Source organism: Salminus brasiliensis, chromosome 6 (genome assembly GCF_030463535.1).
Source record: "Salminus brasiliensis chromosome 6, fSalBra1.hap2, whole genome shotgun sequence".
In the NCBI taxonomy this organism is placed as follows: Eukaryota; Metazoa; Chordata; class Actinopteri; order Characiformes; family Bryconidae; genus Salminus; species Salminus brasiliensis.
In genome coordinates, this window is record NC_132883.1 from 4,037,822 (window position 1) to 4,059,273 (window position 21,452).

The 21,452-nt window shown below is 43.3% G+C and overlaps 1 protein-coding gene across 1 annotated transcript in view; it reads right to left on the bottom strand.

Annotated features, from left to right (window-relative positions):
- Positions 1 to 21,452, bottom strand: part of notch2 (notch receptor 2) — an 88,775-nt gene that overhangs the window by 62,426 nt on the left and 4,897 nt on the right. The window contains 1 exon segment of the mRNA XM_072681359.1: positions 6,325 to 6,406. Coding sequence (XP_072537460.1) covers positions 6,325 to 6,406 — 82 coding nt within the window.

The window sequence follows — 21,452 nt, forward strand, 5'->3', positions numbered from 1 at the left end:
ACCTGTTTAATGACCATGTTAAAACCTAAATGGACTCTTAACTATCTGCACTATTAATATTAATATTACCACTATTAACTATCTGCTGTATCTGGTTTGGTCATTTTTATCAATAATTAATAAATAGTTCTGATCAGAGGAGGACGGGTCGGGTCCCCCTTGTGAGTCTTGGTTTCTCCCAAGGTTTCTTCCTCCAGCTCTGAGGGAGTTTTTCATTGCCACTGTCGCCGTTGGGGCTCACTGGGGGTCTTTGATCCTTCACGTCTTACATTATTTCTTTTTTTTTATCTCATATCTTTTTATATCTTTTATTAATTACTAATTATATGAAGCTGCTTTGTGACGACAACAGTTGTAAAAAGCTATACAAATAAATCAGACTTGACTTGACTCATTTACTGCATCCCAGACTGAACGAGGGGGTCTAGAACAGGTTCCACATGGTTCTTTATGATGGACTGAAAGACGTCCTCAGAGCGAGTCAGAACTCCAATGAATTTTCCATCACAATCCCTATCATGTGCCGGAGCCAGAAACCCTTGGAGTGACTCACCAGCCTTCTAGTAATATTCCTGAACAAAAAAATCACAGTCTACAAAGGTCAAGGTCTAAACACGAGCTTTAGAAAGGGCAAAGAAAAATCCCTCAGCATGTGGAATTTTCAGACTTCCTCATTTTCGGCTCCAAAAGTTTCCCTTTTTCTTTAGGGAAAAGACTGAAGTGCTGGGGTGGCCATAAGCATCTTCACTAAAGCATGTTTAGGGAAACACTGGAATCATTACTGGAAATTTTACATAATTTTACATAGTACATAAATCTATGAATAACTGGTGGACCTTCTGTAGACAGACAGACAGACAGACAGACACACACACACACAGACAGACAGACAGACAGACAGACACACACACAGACAGACTGACTGATAGACAGACAGACAGACAGACAGACAGACACACACACACACACACAGACAGACAGACAGACAGACACACACACAGACAGACTGACTGATAGACAGACAGACAGACAGACACACAGTAAGATAGATAGACAGACTGACTGATAGACAGACAGACAAAAGGTTTTTCCAAAGGCAATCCAAAGAACCCTTTAATCAAGCAAATAAAGAATTGAGCATCCAAATGAGTTGCTATGGTTACACTTAGAACCGCTGTCTGCAATCAAGAAGCCTAAAAGAAACAAAGTTCTACAAAGAACCATTTTGAAGAACCCACTGCAGTCACGGTCATCACTGCTAATAAAAGTGCACTGTAATTTCACAGCAACTATTTCTCCCCCTGTAGATGCAGATGGTTCTTTGTAGAACTGCTTTTGCTTAAGGGTTCTTTACAAAAAACAATAGTTCTAAATAGAACCATAACAATTCAAGAACCATCTGGCTGCCTAATCGCTTCCTCGGTTGATTAAAAACTTGTCTGGATTGGTTGAAAACTTTTTACATGGTTCTTTACAGAACCCTTTTTCTTTAAATGTTCTTTATTAAAGAAAACGGTTCTTTATAGAAGAAGAACCAGCTGGTGCTTAATTGCTTCCTTGCCTGGTTAAAAGGTTCTTTACATAAGGATTGGATGTAAAACTTTTGGTAGATGTGGTTCTTTCTACAATCTTTTTTTCCTCAGGCGTTCTTTAGAGAAGACAATGGTTCTATACAGAACCACAAGAACTCAAGGAACCATCTGGCTACTTAATCAATTCCTCACTTACTTGTAATTTCACAGCAATTATTATTAGTCCCCCTGTAGATGCAGATGGTTCTTTGTAGAATCGTTTTTGATTCGAGGGTTCCTTGTAAAAGACAATGGTTCTATACAGAACCACAAGGACTCAGGGAACCATCACTCTTACTTAATTAAAGTCTTCTTTGGGTTTTTTGTCAAAGGTTCCTTATAAAAGAAAACGGTTCTTTATATAACAAGAACCATCTGGCTGCTTAATTGCTTCCTTGCCTGGTTAAAAGATTCTTTACATAAGGATTGGTTTTAAAACTTTTGGTAGATGGTTCTTTATATGACCTTCTTTCTTCAGGCGTTCTTCAGAGAAGACAATGGTTCTATACAGAACCACAAGGACTCAGGAAACCACCTGGCTGCTTAATCGATTCCTTACTTAATTAAAGTCTTCTCTGGATTGGTTGAAAACATCTGTAGATGGTTCTTTACAGAACCTTTTTTCTTCAAAGTTCCTTTATAAAAGGCAACGGTACTTTTTAGAACAAGAATCATCTGGCTGCTTCTTCAGGCGTTCTTTAGAGAAGACAACGGTTCTATATAGAACCACAAGAACTCAAAGAACCATCTTAATGGCTTCTTCAGCTGAGTAATGGCTTCTTTGGATTGGTTGAAAACTTAGATGGCTTTTTATAGAACCTTTTTTAATTATATAAAAGATAATAAATCTATACGGAACCACAAGAACTCAAAGAACCATTTGGATGCTTACTACATCATCTGTGCTACTCTCTTTTAAACCTTGCTTTCGGCAAAGAAGTCACGTTGTGCCATCTCTACAAATATGATGAAGCAGAATTAGCAGGTTTCATCTTTAGGTGTGGCGCACACAGCAAACTAGGCCAGTTTTCACTTCCAGAAATCAGACGATGCTAAACTCTGACATTATGGTGCAACATGATGGCAGGAATTGATAAATGATGATGACGGATTTTAATAGATATTTCTCTCGTATTGTTGACCATCACAAGGTCTGGTTTTGGTATTGGTGACCACCCCCACCCATGTCAGACCGCGGCACACCCTCCTACCAGTGCTACCTGCCTAATGACCATGTTAAAACCTACATGGACTCTATTACCCATCATTACTCTATATTAGTGACTATATTTATCTATACTACACCATGATTATTATATTATGATTAATAATATGTTGCACACCTGAGCAGTTATTAATAGTTCTGACCAGGGGAGGATGGGTCGGGTCTCCCATGTGAGTCTGGGTTCCTCCCAAGGTTTCTTCCTCCAGCTCTGAGGGAGTTTAGCCTTAGCCTTAAATAAATAAAGTCTTTTTATGATGTTGATTTCTTGTCTTTTTACTAATTACTGATGGTGAAAAGTTCAGAGCCACTGCTTATCACACAGTGCATATTAAATTATTCAATAATGTTCATTATTGAGCCGCAATTATTACAATTAATAGCTTTTAAGATAAGATAAGATAATCCTTTCTTAGTCCCACAGTCGGGAAATTCTCAATAGAATATAATAATAATAATAATAATAATAATATAGAATATAATGGAATATTTTAGCTAATATTCCAGTTTTATAAACCTCTGAAACTACGTTTTTTAGAAAAGACAACGGTCCTATATAGAACCTCCTATGAGAACTCAGAAGAACCGCCTGGCTGCTTAATCACTTCCCTACCTAATTAAGGGCTTCTCTGGATTAAGGGCTTCTCAGGCAGTTAAGCATTGAAATGGTTCTTGGGGTCGTTATATTACTATATAGAACCACTGTCTTTACTAAAGAACCCTTAAAGAACCCTTTTTAATCCCCATTTAAAGAGAACATGACCCTGTGACCCCATGCAAAGGTCTTCCCACCTGAACGTGGCTTTTAATAGATTTATTCTTCCACCTTCTCACCCACTACTGACTGCACAGTGTTTAATACACAACATGTCCAAATGTTTGTGGACACGCCGATTCTATTGAATGCATTCAGCTACTTAAAGTTGCACTCATTGTTGGGACAGATGTTCAAATGAACACACACACACAGCTTGTCTAGTCCCCGTAGAGAAGTACTGCCAATAGAATCAAAAAAGAACTCTCTGGAGCAAATAATTATGATGAACCTATTGGCACCATGCTGCCTAACGCCAGGCGTGGGCTAAAGGGGTATAAAGCCCCCCAGCGTTGCGATGTGGAGCAGTGGAAGAACTGTGTCCTCTGGAATGAACAGGACACTGTTGGGGTGAGTTAAGATGAGAACAGGAGTCGGGATGATAAGGTGGGGTGGTGATGATTATCCAACATCCTGACCTCACTGACACTTCTGCAAATCGCTGAATGCAATCAAATCCTCACAGCAGTGCTCCTCCCAAATCTAGCAGAAAGCCTTCCTCCCTGGACAGCAGAGACAGGTACTCCAACAAAAGCAGAATCAGCTCTTTTTAATACATGATTTCAGAAACAGCGAATGGGCAGGCGTCCCAATACTTTTGTCCAGGCCTTCTGACTGACTCTGAAGCATTCTGAAATCTCTTAAATGACCAGAAAAAAATGCAGGATGGTGGAAATGTGGATTCGATTCCTCGCTCGTTTGAAATCGAACTCTCCAGCTGGAATTTCGGCAGGCTGCTCGAGGACGAACGTCAGTGGCAAAGCGAGGAACGCTGGGAACAGAGCTGTTCCCTCTTTCACAACCCATTAAAAGGCAACATGAGAGGTTGCGCTGGTGAGGGTATTTATTTTGAGCGATGCGTTTGGGAGTGTCGTACGGATTTAAGGTTTTAAAGCATAATTACACACAGAGTGGAGCTGCTGTCAGAAATATATACATCACTCACGACACAAATAGCAGTAGGGAAGCGCGAGGCAGGCGGCTCATACGGGGAGGAAAACCAGCGCGTGCAAACTCTCGAAACACCCTGACATTCACTCCCCTTCCTGCTCGAACAGTTACCTGACATTTTTTCTCTCCTCTTTTGTGAAATTCACTTTGCATACTTTTGCCTACACACAAATCACTTTAAAAAGTGTGTAACGACGGTTTCAGGGCTTCAAAGAGACACACACACACACACTTAGAAAGGCAAATTCAGGCCTAGAAGCCAATGAAAGGACTCGTCCTCTGAAGAGTCAAGAGTCGCCAAAGTGATGCCAAACTGATCGCATTATTTCACCCCTAGCTCAAACCCGCCCCCAACACTGCAGAATACCAAATGACGCAAGATACAACCCCCGCCCTCCCCCCCAGTCCCTCGCCAAACACCAGCTTTCATCATCCACCTCATGACATTTTGACACTCCATACTTGGGGTGACACTCTTTACTTGGTCAGGTGAGGTGGGTTTCACGGACTACTCGTAGGTGCTCTGACAGTGGTATCAGCACAGTACGACCCCCTGAGCGTGTTCTCGGATGTCTGCACACCCTTCTACCGTTATTTTGGTACACACTTAAAAGAGTGAGGGTGTGTCAAAGGGTTTCTTTAAGCCATGCAAGAGAAGGACCAGTTTTGCTTCCATAAAGAATCATGTTTGTACTGGAGGTGTGTGAGGAACCTTTGGAAGGTCCCAAAAAGCTTCTTGGGCAATTTGAAGGTTCTTCACTCAAATATGGAAACCAAAAGTGGGAACCAAAAGGTGGTTCTTCTGAAGCACCTTTATTTTTAAGAGTGTATTCATATTAATACAGGGACTGAGGTAAAAAAAAAAAATACTGGGATCTATTGAGCCACTACATTAAAACCACCTGTTTAGGGAGCTTAGAGTGGCTCAGCGGTCTAATGCGCTATGGCACAAGGGGTCGTGAGTTCGGAATCTGACACATGCCGCTTTGCCATCAGCAGCCGGAGTCAGAGAGTGCACAATTGGTTGGGTGGAATCCGAGACATGCCACCTTGCCATCAGCAGCCAGAGTCAGAAAGAGCACAATTGGTTGGGTGGGTAGAAGGCATTGTCGTTGGCCAGCACAGGCGTCTTGTTAGCTGGTGGGGTGGAGCTGGGGACCCATCCCTTTCTTCCTTACTTCCTTAGTGTCGGCAGCACAGTGCTAGTGCTATTGGGAGCTATGAACGGGTGGGTTAATTGGAAGTACCAATTTGGGAGACAAATTCGACAAACAAACAAATGCTAAATGCTAAATAAATAAATCGAATTGAATAAATTGAATATTTGAAATTCACTGAGATTTCCCTTGTTCTTGTACAAGCTCTGCTCCCCCTAGCACTAGCAATGCTCCCGACACTAGGAGGCTAAGGACTTAACACACGTCTCCTCCGGTACATGTGAAACGAGACACCGCCTCTTTTCAGGCAGCCGACACGCTCTAAGGAATGTGCCGGATCCCCAGCTCCACCCGGCCAAAATTACTGTGCTCTCTCTGACTCCGGCTGCTGATGTCAAAGCGGCATGGCATGTCTTGGGATTCGTACTCACGCCCCCGGACCATACTGGTAGCGCATTAGACCGCTGAGCCATTGTGATTCGGCCCCAGGACTCTGGGAACTGTGCTGTAAAACCGTGCCGTGGTGGAAATGTCACGCCGGTGAGGGGGTCGTAACATTAGCGGGGAGAGGAAGCTGAAAGTATGCACCAGTCTGGAACGTTCTCTTACCTGCAGTATCCTGTTCCGTTGGCGTAGGTGACACAGCTTGCATTGTGCAGGCAAGGCGCTACGGGGTCCACACACTGCAGAGCTGAAACAGGCAGAGACACGTGATTAATATAACATTTACTCAACAGCAATCACACAGCAGAGCTAAGCAGTTTCTGGAGAAACCGGAGACGTTACAATCTGTTCCAGACCTTCTGATTGTGATGGATATCTCCTGAGCTCAGAAGACCGGACACTCGTTATTAAAAGCTAAAACGCAGAAGTTCCAGCCAAGTAGCTCTAATTACTGTTTGGCTCCAATCATGCTTCAGGATTAATGTCAGCAGTCTTCATTGTCGAGTGTGGCTCGAAATTTCTGATACCTGATCTGATACTTCAGGACTTCAGAAGTTGTGGACGATTTTTTTAGGGACATATATATATATATGCTTAAAAGCTACACCAACATAAACTGTGTCCGAATATTTGTGGACACCCTTTCAAATTACATTTAAGTTTCACCCATTTCTGAAAGACAAGTACTGCCAATAGAATAGGACTCTCAGGAACAGGTAAACATGACCCTATTGGCACCATGCTGCCTAATGCCAGGCCAGACGTGGGCTCGAGGGGTATAAAGACCCCCCAGCATTGAGCTGTGGAGCAGTGGAAGATCTGTGCTCTCTGGAATGATGGATGGTGATGCTCCATCCAATACTTTTGGGATGAGTTGCAGAGTTCGGGATGACGGTCATCCAACATCCTGACTTCAATAACGCTCTTGTTGCTGAAAGCAATCAATCAAACCCTCACATCAATGCTTCTCCAAAATGTAGTGGAAAGCCTTTCCTCATGGACATTAGAGACTACCCACCAGTTACTCCCACAAATGCAGGTATTAACGCAGGTGTCCAAATACTTTTGTCCATATAGTGTAACTTAGTAAGGGACTAGGAACACTAATGGTGTTACCATGGTAACAATTACAAAACTATGTGATGCTATCAGTTGCCCGCATGTGTGTATGTGTGTGTGTGTGTGTGTGTGTGTGTGTGTGCATGTGTGTGAATGTGTGTGTTCAATGGCAACTCAGCTTAAAAGGCATCTGCTAAACTTACGTTTCCCTTTTAACTCAAAAGCATTAAAAGAGTAACCACCAAAGAGGGAGGAGAGAGAGTGCTAGAGAGAGAGTGCGAGAGCGTGCGAGAGAGACACACACAAAGACAACATTAAGGCAGTTTAACCCCCCCACTCAGACCACAACCCCTTAATGAATCAGCTCGCTCTTACATACGCCGTCTGGACAAAAGTATTGGGACACCTGCTCATTCACAGTTTCTTCCAAATTCAAGAGTTTAAAAAAAGAGTGTATCCTGCTTTTGTTGGAGTAACTGTCTCTACTGTCCAGGGAGGAAGGCTTTCTACTAGATTTTGCTACTTTGCATTGCTATGAGGATTTGGTTGCATTCGGCAACAAGAGCGTTGGTGAGGTCAGGATGTTGGATGATGATCACCACCCCACCTCATCATCCCCAACTCCCCAATTCATCCCAAAAATACTGGATGGAGCGCCACCATCACCATCATTCCAGAGAACACAGTTCTTCCACTGCTCCACTGCTCAATGCTGGGGGGCTTTATACCCACCTCCAGCCCATGCCTGACATTATTAGGCAACATAGTGTCAATAGGTTCATGCTTATTTATCTGCTCCGGAGAGTCCTAGCTGAATGTGCGTTCATCAGAAGGGGTGTCCACAAAAATCTGGACACATAGTATATCTATATTCCCCAGTTAGACCTTCTTTAGTGTGGCTAAACACTGGAAGCCAACAGTCACCCAAGTCTTGACTGTAATGGGTGTCCACAAACTTATGGACACGTGGCGCATTTCTACGAGAACTGCTATTTGAAGGAAAAGGTCTACTACCGCATTTATTCTACGCCCGCTGGTTCTTTCGTCTGACAGCTTGTAGCCCGCACTTCCCCCTGAGACGGAGGATGGCAGGTCATATGATTTCAAAGCACTGCTGACACTCGAGGACATGCTGCGTCTCAACACAGGAAGTGCATTCAGCACTAATACTGACTTCCTGCACTTTGACCAATGCGCAGCAAATGCTCGAAATAATCGACTTGTGCTAGCGCTCGCAGACAAAGGGCCCATGCTGGGTCCAGACTGGGCGCTGAGCCAAAGAGCCAAACAATCGGGCCTTAGATATATCGGAGCAGGCGCAATAACAGCAGATTCATGCCATCCGTTTTCGGAGCTTTCAGGTTGGTGAGAATGTGACTCAAAGAGAACGCGGTTCAAAAGAGAAACTTCGACAAAGCGCACAAAGAGAAGCGTCCTCCTCGCTGAGCTACAGAGCTACCAGGGTTTCGAAACGCCCGCCTCACGTCTCCAATTCTAACCCAGGCGACCAAACCAAACCATATCGACCCAATAAGGACGGGGAGGAAGATTTAACAGGACGTCCGCTCACTTCTCCTTTCAGACTGACGGTTTTCTCCCTTTCAATCATGATCAGTCCTCTTCCAGTAAGCCTGCCTCCTGCAGAACGCTCTACAGGCCCGTCAAGAGACAACGGCCTGTCAAACGCGCTCTGTGCAATAACCCGATGTGAAATAAGGGCTGGGCGTAGCACCGTTGGCGGCGGCGGCTGGCTTTTGGCAGCGGTTCTGGTGGGAAAAGTTTGCGAGAACCGGTTAAGCCGTGTGAGAAATGCAACACACGCTGAGATTTAAGGGCGGAACAGAGAGAAAGAGAGAGAGCAAGAGCGCTTGAGACCGTAGAGGACAAAGTAAGGAACAAGAGCAAGAGTCAAGAGCCCTCGAGAGGTAGAGGCAATAAGACAGACAGAGAGAGACAGAGAGAGAGAGAGAGAGAGAGAGAGAGAGAGAGAGAGAGAGAAAAAAAGACGGCACCCTGCGGCTGGACTTGTCTGACCAGCTCTCCACACACACACACACATACACACTCATTCTCTCCGCCAAAGGAGATGATGTCACAGGATTTGGGACAGGCCGCCACTAATTACTCCATTTCCATTTCAATCCAACATTCGGTTTTCTCTCAGCCTCAAAGAACAAAAGTCATCCAGACCGTTCTAGGAAGGCGGCCCAGCCCTGTTCCAGCAGACCTACTGCCCTTTGGAAATTTGCTCCAACCTTGCTGTTGAAAATAGACTATGCCGTATGGAATTCAGCTGCAACCCTGTTCCTAGGCATACTGCCTTTATGTTCCTGGAGATCAAAGGACCCAATACCCTGTTCCTAAGCATCCACTGCCCTTTGTTCCTAGAGATCTTCTGTTTATGTTTCTCAGAAGATTTACTACACCATGGAGTTTAGATCTTCTCCAGTTCTTGGAGATCTTCTGTCCTATAAACTGTAGACCCAACCCTATATCTTGAGATTTACTGTCCTCTGAAGTTTAGACCCAGTCCTAAACCGTGTTCCTGGAGATCTAATAACCTAGGCTTAAATCCAATCCAATCTGCTGATCAATGAAGTTTAGATATGACACTGTTTCTGGAGATTTTGTGAAATATGGATTTTAGAATCAATCATGTTTCAGGAGATCTACTACCTTACTAGATCCAACCCTCATTTACATCAAACCCTGTTCCTACACACCTGGTAATCTATGTATCTTTTTTTGTGAAGATCTAGAGATCCATGAAGTTTAGATACAACCCTGATCTTTAAGTTCCTGGAGACTTGCTGCCCTGTGAAGTTGAATCTAAAGATCTAGTGGTCTGTGTAGTTTAGATCTGACCCCTGATCTACTGTACAATGGAGTTTAGATCCAACCCAGTTCTTGGGTATTCTCTGTTCTATGAACTGTAGACCATATCTCTTAAACCCTATACCTTGAGATTTAAACCTTGTTCCTGGAGATCTATTACCCCAAGATATTTAAATCCAATCCTCTTCCAACCCAATTAAATGTCTTTTGGTCCTGGACATCTAAAGTTCTATGACGCTTCAATCAAACCCTGTTCCTGGTGATTTAGTGAAATTTTAGATTCAATCATGTTTCAGGAGATCTACTACCCTACTAGATCCAATCCTGATCTTAGACGTCTACTGTCCTACAGATTTTAGCTCCAAGCTTGTTCCTGGAGATCTACTACCCTTAGAAGTTTAGATCCAGTCCTGTTCCTACACACCTGACACTACACTAGATCCAACCCTGTTCCTGGAGATTTCGTGAAATATGGATTTTAGATTCAATCATGTTTCAGGAGATCTACTACCTTACTAGATCCAACCCTCATTTACATCAAACCCTGTTCCTACACACCTGGTAATCTATGTTTCTATCTTTCTTTTGTGAAGATCTAGAGAACCATAAAGTTTAGATCCAACCCTGATCTTTAAGTTCCAGCAGATCTGCTGCTCAGTGAAGTTGAATCTAAAGATCTAGTGATCTGTGTAGTTTAAATCTGACCCCTGATCTACAGTACTATGGAGTTAAGATCCAACCTTGTTAATGGAGATCTGGTATACAATGAAGTTCATATCCAATCTACTGTTCTATGGATATCTGCTGCTTTACGCCATTAAATACAAACTATTCCACGGAGATCTACTGATCTGTGAAGTTTAGATCTGACCCCTGATCTACAGTACTATGGAGTTAAGATCCAACCTTGTTAATGGAGATCTGGTATACAATGAAGTTCATATCCAATCTACTGTTCTCTGGATATCTGCTGCTTTACGCCATTAAATACAAACTATTCTACGGAGATCTACTGATCTGTGAAGTTTAGATCTGGTCACCATGAACCCACAGATGCCATAAACCATAAAATGCATGTTCCTCAATGCCTACTTCCCTACAGAGCTTAGAACCAACCATGTTACCCAAGATCTACCGTCTTGTAGCCCTGGAGATCTATTGCCACGCATTGCCACTAATTACCACAGCTTAATTAAACACTAAACGTTCAACAAAGCTCAAACTGGTGATGGAACCTGTACATTGTGCCCCAGTACAGTGCAGTGTTCCTCAAAAGAATCATTAGCAGTAATTATTAGGGATGCACCGTTACCACTTTTTCCTTTCTGATACCGATACCAGATTTTCAATTATCTGTTGATACCAAGAACTGATGCCGATTCCAACGCTGCAAAATATCCTGTTATTAATAGTGTTCTACTTTTTATAGGTTGTACTTTTTATATTTGATCCCGAATAAGATCAAATAAGCTTGAAAGAACAGCGTTTATTGGTTGAGGAACTGCACATTTGAAACGTTTCAGAGCTGAAAAAATAAAAATGGCCACAATACAGAAACACGAGCAGGTAGGGAAGCGTAATCTGGCTCAGTTTCACCAAATAGCTTTTAAGTGCTGTCTTAATTCACATTTCAGAGCCGTGAAAAAAAACCCCACCAGTTTAGAAACAAAAAGTGCAGCAATTTCACATTCAGGGTTGTGTCTCGGTGTAAAAAGGTGCTAAACGTCTGAGTGTTTCCTTTAAACAAGCAGCTGAAACTCTTCAAACTTCAGAACCACAAAAACAACATGGAAAGAAATAGTGCTAAAATTCCATTACATGTCTGTTTAATTATAAAAATTGTTTATGACTGGATATGACTGGTTGGTTAAACGTTTGATTTCATTAAAAAGTTCTCAAGCAAAAATGTATGTATGTTCTATGTAAAAAAAAAAAAAAAAAAAAAGAAGAAAAAAAGTAGTGTGCCACTAAGCTACATGGTTACAGTGCTCTCTATTGCCGATACTGTGTGTAAGTGCCAGTATTGGCACCGATACCGATACTAGTAATTATGACAGAAACAGAATTCTGACCGGAAATGAAAAGAATCTGTTTAAATCAGGCAGAAAAGGCTGTTTATGCTTAGTCTAATGGTAATCTCATTACCAGACATGACACAACCCCAGCAGAATGCATGGCCTTGTACTGCAATATCCGATTTAATGGTATAATCTTCTACCGCATGCCCACTCATGACAGTCACCAATACTGCACTTAATGGATATGCTATCCTACAAAAACAGCCTGCTGTCAGCAAACTCATAAGACAACCACTAAATGTCAACCGACCTATCCAGAGTCTCCATTAAAGTTACTCACACCACTATCCAACATTCTTTACATACATACACTATATGGACAGAATTATTGGGACGCCTGCTCATTCTTTACTTCTTGCAAAATCAAGGCTATTAAAAAGAGTGTATCCTGCTTCTGTTGGAGTGACTGTCTCTACTGTCCAGGGAGGAAGACTTTCGGCTAGATTTTGGAGAAGCACTGCTGTGAGGATTAGTGAGGTCAGGGTTAGATGATCACTACCCCACCTCATCATCCCCAACTCAACCCTAGAGAACATAGTTCCTCCACTGCTCCACAGTTCAATGCTGGAGGGGCTTTGTACCTCCCTAGCCCACACCTGGAATTATTAGGCAGCATGGGGCCAATAGCTTCATATATTTTATCTGCTCCAGGGAGTCCTAATCTATTGGCCGTACTACAGGAACTAGACAAACTGTGTGCATGTGTGCATTTGCACATCTGTGTCAGCACTGGGTGCAACTTAAAGTGGCTGAAAGCATGTATTAAAAGGGGTGTCCACAAACATTTGGACATATAGTGCATCTGCAACCTAAAGCAACACTATCTAGGTTCACGCTGCCCTGTTTTCACACCATTAACGACAGCCAATAGCTCCCCTCACTCTTCAGGAGGGGCTTAATTAATAATGATGAGCCTTTTGTCCCCCCCACCAGCATTGACTCGATGGAGGGGGCATTTCGGTCCATTTGGGAAGGTGGGGCAATAAAATCATCAAGAGGGGTGTTTAACACTCAGGTGGTAAAGACTAACCTATCACACCTCTCAGTTTCTAACCATTAGACATTTCTCTAGATGTATTACTGTTGCATTCCTACAGTACATGTAATTATTCAAGTAATTACATAAGAGATGTATATTCAGGATACAATATCTATCACAACACATGCAAACACATGACTATGATATATATATATATGATAAATATGATGATATGATAAATATTGTATAGTAAAAATGTTAAATATGGTGATATAGTATTTTTATCATATCGCTGTATAATCAATATATATATATATATAATAGTATATAACTATTAGTATATGCTTATTTTTGAGTACACCATCACTGACACTCAGAGAATCCTGTATCTCCAAAAAGTTTACAGGAGAAGGAAAAAACCTCCTCCACTTTCAATGAAAGTCAATGTAAGAAGATTTTACTCTAAGTCATCTGGAGCGTTTCTATTGGTCCGTTCATCATGAGCTTTTGACACAATGTGAAGAACAACTGCCAGATTCAAAGTATGTCAAAAAGTGAAAAACCTAAATAAAGATACAAGGTTTCTGCATGACAGCGATATTCATTTAATAAATGAGTTCAGCGTGTCCTCCTACTTTTCTACTATATCTCCTGAACCCACGTCTGATACAGATTCCAAAACAGCGGTTTTCCTCAAAGCTCCCAAAATAGAGAAGGAGACCAAGTGGACTTATGAGTGGAAGGGTGTGAGGGAGAGAAAGTGATGGGTGTGGGAGAGGCAGGAGGGGAGAGATAAGCCGAGGAGAAGAAAGGCAGGATGGAGAGATTGAGGGTGTTATGGTGTTGTGGAGGATAAAGCGCTGATTCCTGCTGACGTGAGCGCGAAGGCCCGGAGCTCTAATCTAAAGCAGAGGCTCCTGGGAGCAGCAAAGCAGCTCCACCTCCAGATACGTTTCCAGTTTAAACACCACACTGGAGCTCCACTGGAACACCACTGGGCTGATAAGAGCATTCAGAATTAAGGCTGGATGTATGAGGATCAGTGAAGATCGCAGTGATACAGCTCTGATGCTGGATAGAAATGAACAGGGCCTTCATCCACAGGTTCTGACACACAGGGTTTTTATACAGTGTTCTGTTTTGCTTTTTTCCATTTTATATATATATCTTTTCTATTATTATCTGGGCTAAATGTATCATTTAATTCCTTAGAAATTAGTGATTTCATGTTTAAGGCATATGTCACTATTCATAACTGGTGAGAATTGAGAAATCCTGAATCAAATCCTGAAAATGTCATGAGAAATCCTTAAATTTCTTGAGAAATCCTAACAAGATCCTGTGATGTCATAAGAAATCCTGATAAATCCTACAACTATTTCAAAATAATCTCAGAAATCTAGAAAAGAAACCCTGAAAATTCATAAGAAACCCTGAGAAATCCTAAAATATCTTGAGAAATCCTAACAAGATCCTGTGATGTCATAAGAAATCCTGATAAACCCTAAAACTATTTCAATATATTATGAGAAATCTAGAAAAAAAGATCCTGAAAAATCCTGAGAAACACTAGGATATCCTGAGTGCTACAAATATCATGAAAATTCTTACAAAACCCTGATAAATCCTGTGAAATCCTTACATGAAATCCGTACAAAATCATAAAATATCCTAAGAAATCCTGAGAAACACTAGGATATCCTGGAGATATTCTGATAAATCCTGAAATACTCCTGTGCAATATTAAGATCTCCTGATAAATCCTACAAATACTTTGAACAATTCTTTACAAATTCTAAAAAACCCTGAGAAATCAAAAGATACCTTGAAAAATCTTGAAAAATCCAGAGAAATACTAGAAAAGTCCTGAAAGTCCTGTTATACTGAGGTATCATGAGAAAACTTAAAATATCCTGAAAAACTCAGAAAAAAGACCTGAGATATTCTGAGAAATCCTAAGATATCTAGCTAGATAACTTCCACGAGAAAGGCAAAGGCGGACATTCCTATTGGACAATTCTTGCTACTGACATTCTCTCTTACCCCCTTTTTCTCTCTCTCTCTCTCTCGCCCTCTCTCGCTCTCTCCATGTGAGAAGAGTGGGCTGTGGGATTCAGTGCTGATGTGGCCAGATGTGAAATGGTGCACGCATGCATATGTGCCTTAACATCCTTACAAATCACTTAGGGAACATCTGGAAAACTCACACACCACCTAACGGAGTGTGTATGTGTATATATGAACATCCATGTACTTGTGTGTGTGTGTGTGTGTGTGTGTGTGTGTAAGAGAGAGAGAGAGAGAGAGAGAGAGTGAGAGAGACTGTAAAGACAGAAAAACAGTGGATGGGCTGTTGTGTGTGTTGGCAGGAGATGTCTGGGAGTGTGCTCCACAGCAACAGCCCCACTGAAAGCAGGCCGGCGCTCCGCTCCTGCTCCTGCTCCGGAGAGGCTGAAGGGGAGCGGGAACAGTCTGTCCTCGGAAAACGCTGCTGAGGCAGAACAGAAAAGTGTTTCTGAGGAAAGCTGTTTTAAATTAGGCCTCTTCAGAGAGGAGGGCGGTATAACGCTGGAGTGTGAATTCCCCCGATTACACACACACACGTGCACAAACACCCACACACACTCTCTCTCTCTCTCGGAGCAGCTGGTACCCAGCTGCACGTCTCGCCGTCAGTCTGAAACCGCTGCCTCATTGCCGACGCCAAGCGCAATGTCCACAATGCCCAGGGGAGGCGACTGTTCACCCAGATTCTCTCTCGCCCCCCATCCCCTCCCAACCCCTCCCTGCTCCATGTCCGTGTATGAGCCCAGCGGACCTCCAGCGTCCGTAGATGGTCTATATACTGGCTGGATCTGGATGAATGTAGGTTGTGAGGTCAGGTGACCAAAATCCGATGTCAGTATGACATCTAATGCCAACGTCATACTACATGTCCAAATGTTTGTGGACACCCCTTCTAATGAGTGGATTCAGCTACTTTACTTACGCACCCATTGCTGATACAGATGTGCAAATGCACACACTCACAGCTTGTCTAGTCCTTGTAGAGAAGTACCGCCAAAAGAATAGGACTCTCTGGAGAAGATAGAGGGGTATAAAGCCCCCCAGCATTGAGAGGAACTGTGGAGCAGTGGAAGAGCTGTGTTCTCTGGAATGATGGTGGTGGCAGTGAGGTCAAAAGTATTGGATGGAGCTCCACCACCACCATCATTCCAGAGAACACAGTTCTTCCACTGCTCCACAGCACCTCAATGCTGGGGGGCTTTATACCCCCCTGGCCTGGCATTATTAGGCAGCATGGTGCCAATAGGGTCATGTTTATTTATCTGCTCCTATCTGAGTCCTATTCTATTGGCAGCACTTCTGTACAGGGACTAATGCGCTCATTAGAAGGGATGTCCACAAACATTTGGACACATAGTGGATCCTTTTTTTCCAGCTATTAGGGAATGTTGAGAAATACGGATCTCTCTCTCTCTCTGTGTAAGTCTGTCTGTCCGAGTGTGTGTGGCCGCCAGTCTGGCTTGGCACTAATAGCTGCAGAGTTAGAGAAAAATGTCCGTAATTACAGAAGCCCGGCAGAGCTGAGAGAAGGTGGGGTGGGGTGGGGGGCTTGGCTCAAGTCCGTGCAGGATAGGGGAAGGGAAGTTATTCGTGCTCAGCCAGGAAGCAACCCCATTTCCTGAAACTGCTGTATTGCAGCAAGCTTCCTCCATTCTGTAAACTCTTACCTTCGAGATCTACAATAAAGCAACCCCCCCCACCACCACCACCCCACCCCCCCGAGCCCTCCCCTCCTGACCCTCTTTAACAACACTAGGCCCGTAATTACAGGCTGAATTGCAGAACACGACTACAGGCAAAGAAGAAATGCACAAACCAGGCTCTAGAAAATGACTGGGTAATGACAGGGCTCCTCTAATTAGGCAGAGATCTTTGCTAATATGCTAAAGTCTCGAGCTTAACGGCATTCCACAGGAGATTTCACTGATGTGACTCAAAAAGCTGCACAGCCGTCTGTCAGATGGACCACTTTCACTTGTGTCCTCTGGTGAACGCCACTTCTGCCTTCAACGTTAGAGAAAGATATTAATAGAGCATGAAGAAAGAAACGGTGGCTGTAGCTACTTCAGCCCCTCTGAAGGGACCACCAAACTCAGCGTTCCCCACCAAACAAACATCAATGCTTTCCAAACCCCAAGCGTTCACAGACGTCTGTTATCAATCAAACGCCAACCAAACATTAAGGCTTTCCATATAGCAAGAACCAACGTTCTCCACCAATCGAACAGCAACATTCTCCACCACTCAAACATCAATGTTCTCCACCAGTCAAACATCAACATTCTCCACCAATCACACACCAACGTTCTCCACCAGTCAAACATCAACGTTCTCCACCAATTAAATAGCAATGTTCTCCACCAATCAAACATCAATGTTCTCCACCAATCAAAAACCAATGGTCTCCACCAATCAAACGTCAATGTTCTCCACCAATCATACATCAATGTTCTCCACCAATCAAACATCAATGTTCTCCACCAATCAAACATCAAAGTTATCCTCCAAACAACACTTCAACGTTCTCCACCAGTCAAACATCAACGTTCTCCACCAATTAAATAGCAATGTTATCCACCAATCAAACATCAATGTTCTCCACCAATCAAAAACCAATGGTCTCCACCAATCAAACGTCAATGTTATCCACCAATCAAACATCAATGTTCTCCACCAATCAAAAACCAATGGTCTCCACCAATCAAACATCAATGTTCTCCACCAACCAAAAACCAATGTTCTCCACCAATCAAACATCAATGTTCTCACCTATCAAATATCAATGTTCTCCACCTATCAAATATCAATGTTCTTCACCAATCAAACATCAATGTTCTCCACCAATCAAACATCAATGTTCTCCACCTATCAAATATCAATGTTCTTCACCAATCAAATACCAATGTTCTCCACCAATCAAACATGAATGTTCTCTACCAATCAAATATCAATGTTCTCCACCAATCAAACATCAACATTCTCCACCAATCAAACACCAATGGTCTCCACCAATCAAACGTCAACGTTCTCCACCGATCAAACATCAACGTTCTCCACCAATCAAATAGCAAAGTTCTCCACCAACAACACATCAAGGCTCTTCACATACCAAACATGGGTGTTCTCCACCAATCAAACGTCAAGGCTTCCCATGTACCAAGTATCAGTGTTCTCCACCAATCAAATGTCTAGTGTTCAACAACGTCAAGTGTTCTCCACATACCGATCATCAGTGTTTTCCACCAATATATAAATATCAGAATATCAATAGGTCAATCGTTTGCCCTGGTGATACACCACCCTGAAGGGTTATCAGCGTCACTCCACCAACCAAATGCCAACGTGGCACCAATCGTCAACATTTTTCACCAACGTTGCCCATCAGCCAAATGCCACTGCTCTACACCAACTTAATTTCAACGCTCTCCACCAAACCTCACCACTGTCCAGCACCCAAATACCGAAGAGTGTCAACATTCTTCAGCCATTTCAAATAAACAGAACCTCATGGAAATGAGTTTGCTGGTCTTGGGTCATAGCATACAATCCCATCACACAGCATACCCTACTGCTCGGGTTTGCTGGAGCCTGCTGAAGAACAGGCAGAACAGAGCACTGCACCGCACGTGTTAATCTCCACACTTGCGAGTTTAAGCCTAGTCTAAGACAATCAGTCTGCTAATGAAGATCCTCCACAGAAAACCGCCCCCACAAGGCCGATTCCACCGCAGCTGGGGATTACCGCCAGGCTCTGCTGCAGGAATGCAGGACATTTTAATTCCCTGTTAATTTGCTAACCTGCTCAGCAGGGCAGACACAAGGCTCCTAATCCCCAGATTTAACAAGCCCCAACAGCTCGCGCTCTCTCTCTCTCTCTCTCTCGCCCCCTTCTCTCTCTCCCTTTCTCCAATCTCAAAGCGACTCCCACTGCGCCGGTGCACGCCTTAACCCGACACCACTCCAGCCACTGTTCTGTGGCCTGAGGGCTTTTGGCCTCGATTTCCAGACGACACTGTCGCCTAAAGAAACTGCAGCATGCCCATGGCGGCCCTCCCTTTTTTGGGGGAAGTGCAGCATGTTTCAACACAAGCCGGGCTTTTCCTCCTAGCTAATCAAATAACCACAAGACACAAGGCTTTATTTGCTCGGTTCTGCTTAAATGCACAGTGCAGTCCGGACGAGCCGCTGTCAGAACCGAGCCTAGTATCTCCAGGAGAAGAAAAAATGGAACGGATTTCAATGGAACATTTTAATGAAGGAGTTTCTGGAGCATTTCTATTGGTAGATTCATTGTTACATCCTAAAAATAAAGGTGCTACAAAGACGTCTTTGAGCGATGCCACAGAACAGGGGTGGGCAAGAGAACTGGACGTGCCCATCTCTACCATAGAAGAACCATCTTTGGTTCTTTGTGCCATCAGCAGCCGGAGCCTGAGAGAGCACAATTGGCCTATCTGTCTCCCCCTCATTACTGCAGTGTGATGCTGGCCAGCACAGGCGTCTACTACCCGATGCATCGGAGCTTGGTACCCGCCGCTTTCCTCCGAGTGGTGATGCTGCATTGGTTCAGAAAGAGGAGGTGGCTGGTTGCGCATGAGTCCTCACCTTCCTAGTGCCGGGAGCATTACACGCGATGGGGGTGATGCTAACAGTGGGGTGGAGAAACTGACTATCCAAAATTGCAAACTTTCAAAGACATAAAGGAGTAGATGCTTTATTATTTAATAGGAAGAGAGATATTGCGCAATCCAGGCCTTTATCGACCACCCAAGTGGCGCATATCTGCATTTGCTCAACAGTGGCAGCGGCCAACAGCAGAAAGTGATTAACCTAGTATCGGTGTGCCAACTTATTAATTAATATAAACATTGCTTTTACCTGTGTAATATCATTTTATTTAATTATTCAATGTTATTTTTAATATATATTTTTTTATCATGATAACTTAGTGCTTTTGGGGGCCCCCTGGTGCCGTTGGGACTCTAAGCAGCCGAATAATTCGAGTATGCCACTGGGAACCAAAAATAAATTTTCTACGGTATCACTTAATCATCCCATTGTAGCACCTTTATTTTTTAAAAGTCTATTTTAGGTTATGAGGGTCTAGAAGGATTCTGAACACGAGATAATGTAGCCCACCCCACTGCTGATGCCCACTTGGGCCTCCAAATCTCCACAAAGTTAAACGTGCTGATGTAGATCATCCAGGTCAGTGTTTTTCTCCAGTTCAATGACTGAGAAAAAGAGTATTCCACTATAAGGAGGAAAATTGAACCCCACAGCAATATACATCACTGTCCTTCACTCCAGAAGCGCTGCAGAGTTGGATAAATGGATGGATGGATCTCAATTAAACATGTTTTTTATACACGAAAATTAAAAAGCTCCTTGAAATATCCCTCTTATAGTAATATGTTAATTTTGCCATTAAAAAAAGTGCAATATTTGGTTGCAGCTGAATTGTAATTATTATAAAAAGCTTCCTTCAGAGAGCATTCCAGGCCGAAACACAGGCAGGAGTATCAGGCCTAATATAATGGCTACTCTCCACCATGCACTGACGCACTTCCGCACAGTTGCTGTAACAGAATAAACACTATTCCTCTTTCGCTATTAAAAGCCACTGCGTCCCAGCCGTCGCAGACGCCTTTTCAGGTGTGTTGTCATTCTTAGCCGCCCGTGGCGGGCTCTGTCTAAAGGGGCTAGGGCAGCTTCTGCTTATGTGTTTTACTTCATGGCTTCGTGAAGCAACACTTCCAGTGAATAGGCCCCTTTCTAATGCCCGTTACACCACGGTGGAAACCAAAGCCAACTCCTAATGAGCCGTCTGCGATCACGCAACCGCCTCCTTACTGCACCACAGGCATTCACACCAAACTGGAGGTCTCATGCCACCAAATGCAAAAGCCTGGCCAGAGAGCGGACTTATCAACCCAGGAGGTCAGTGGTGTAAAAGGCAGCGATGCATTACCAACTAAAAAAAAGGACTGGTAACCAGTATACATAGTGGTTTGAACACTGGTGTGATGGTCAACCAGCACCACACCAGAGTAAACCAGCATTTGATGGGTTCTAAGACTGAAAACCAGACCAATATAAACACTGGTATACTGGTCAAGCAGTATCACAGCAGCACCAGACCAGCATAAACACTGGTGTACTGGTCAAGCAGTATCACAGCAGCACCAGACCAGCATAAACACTGGTGTACTGGTCAAGCAGTATCACAGCAGCACCAGACCAGCATAAACACTGGTGTACTGGTCAAGCAGTAT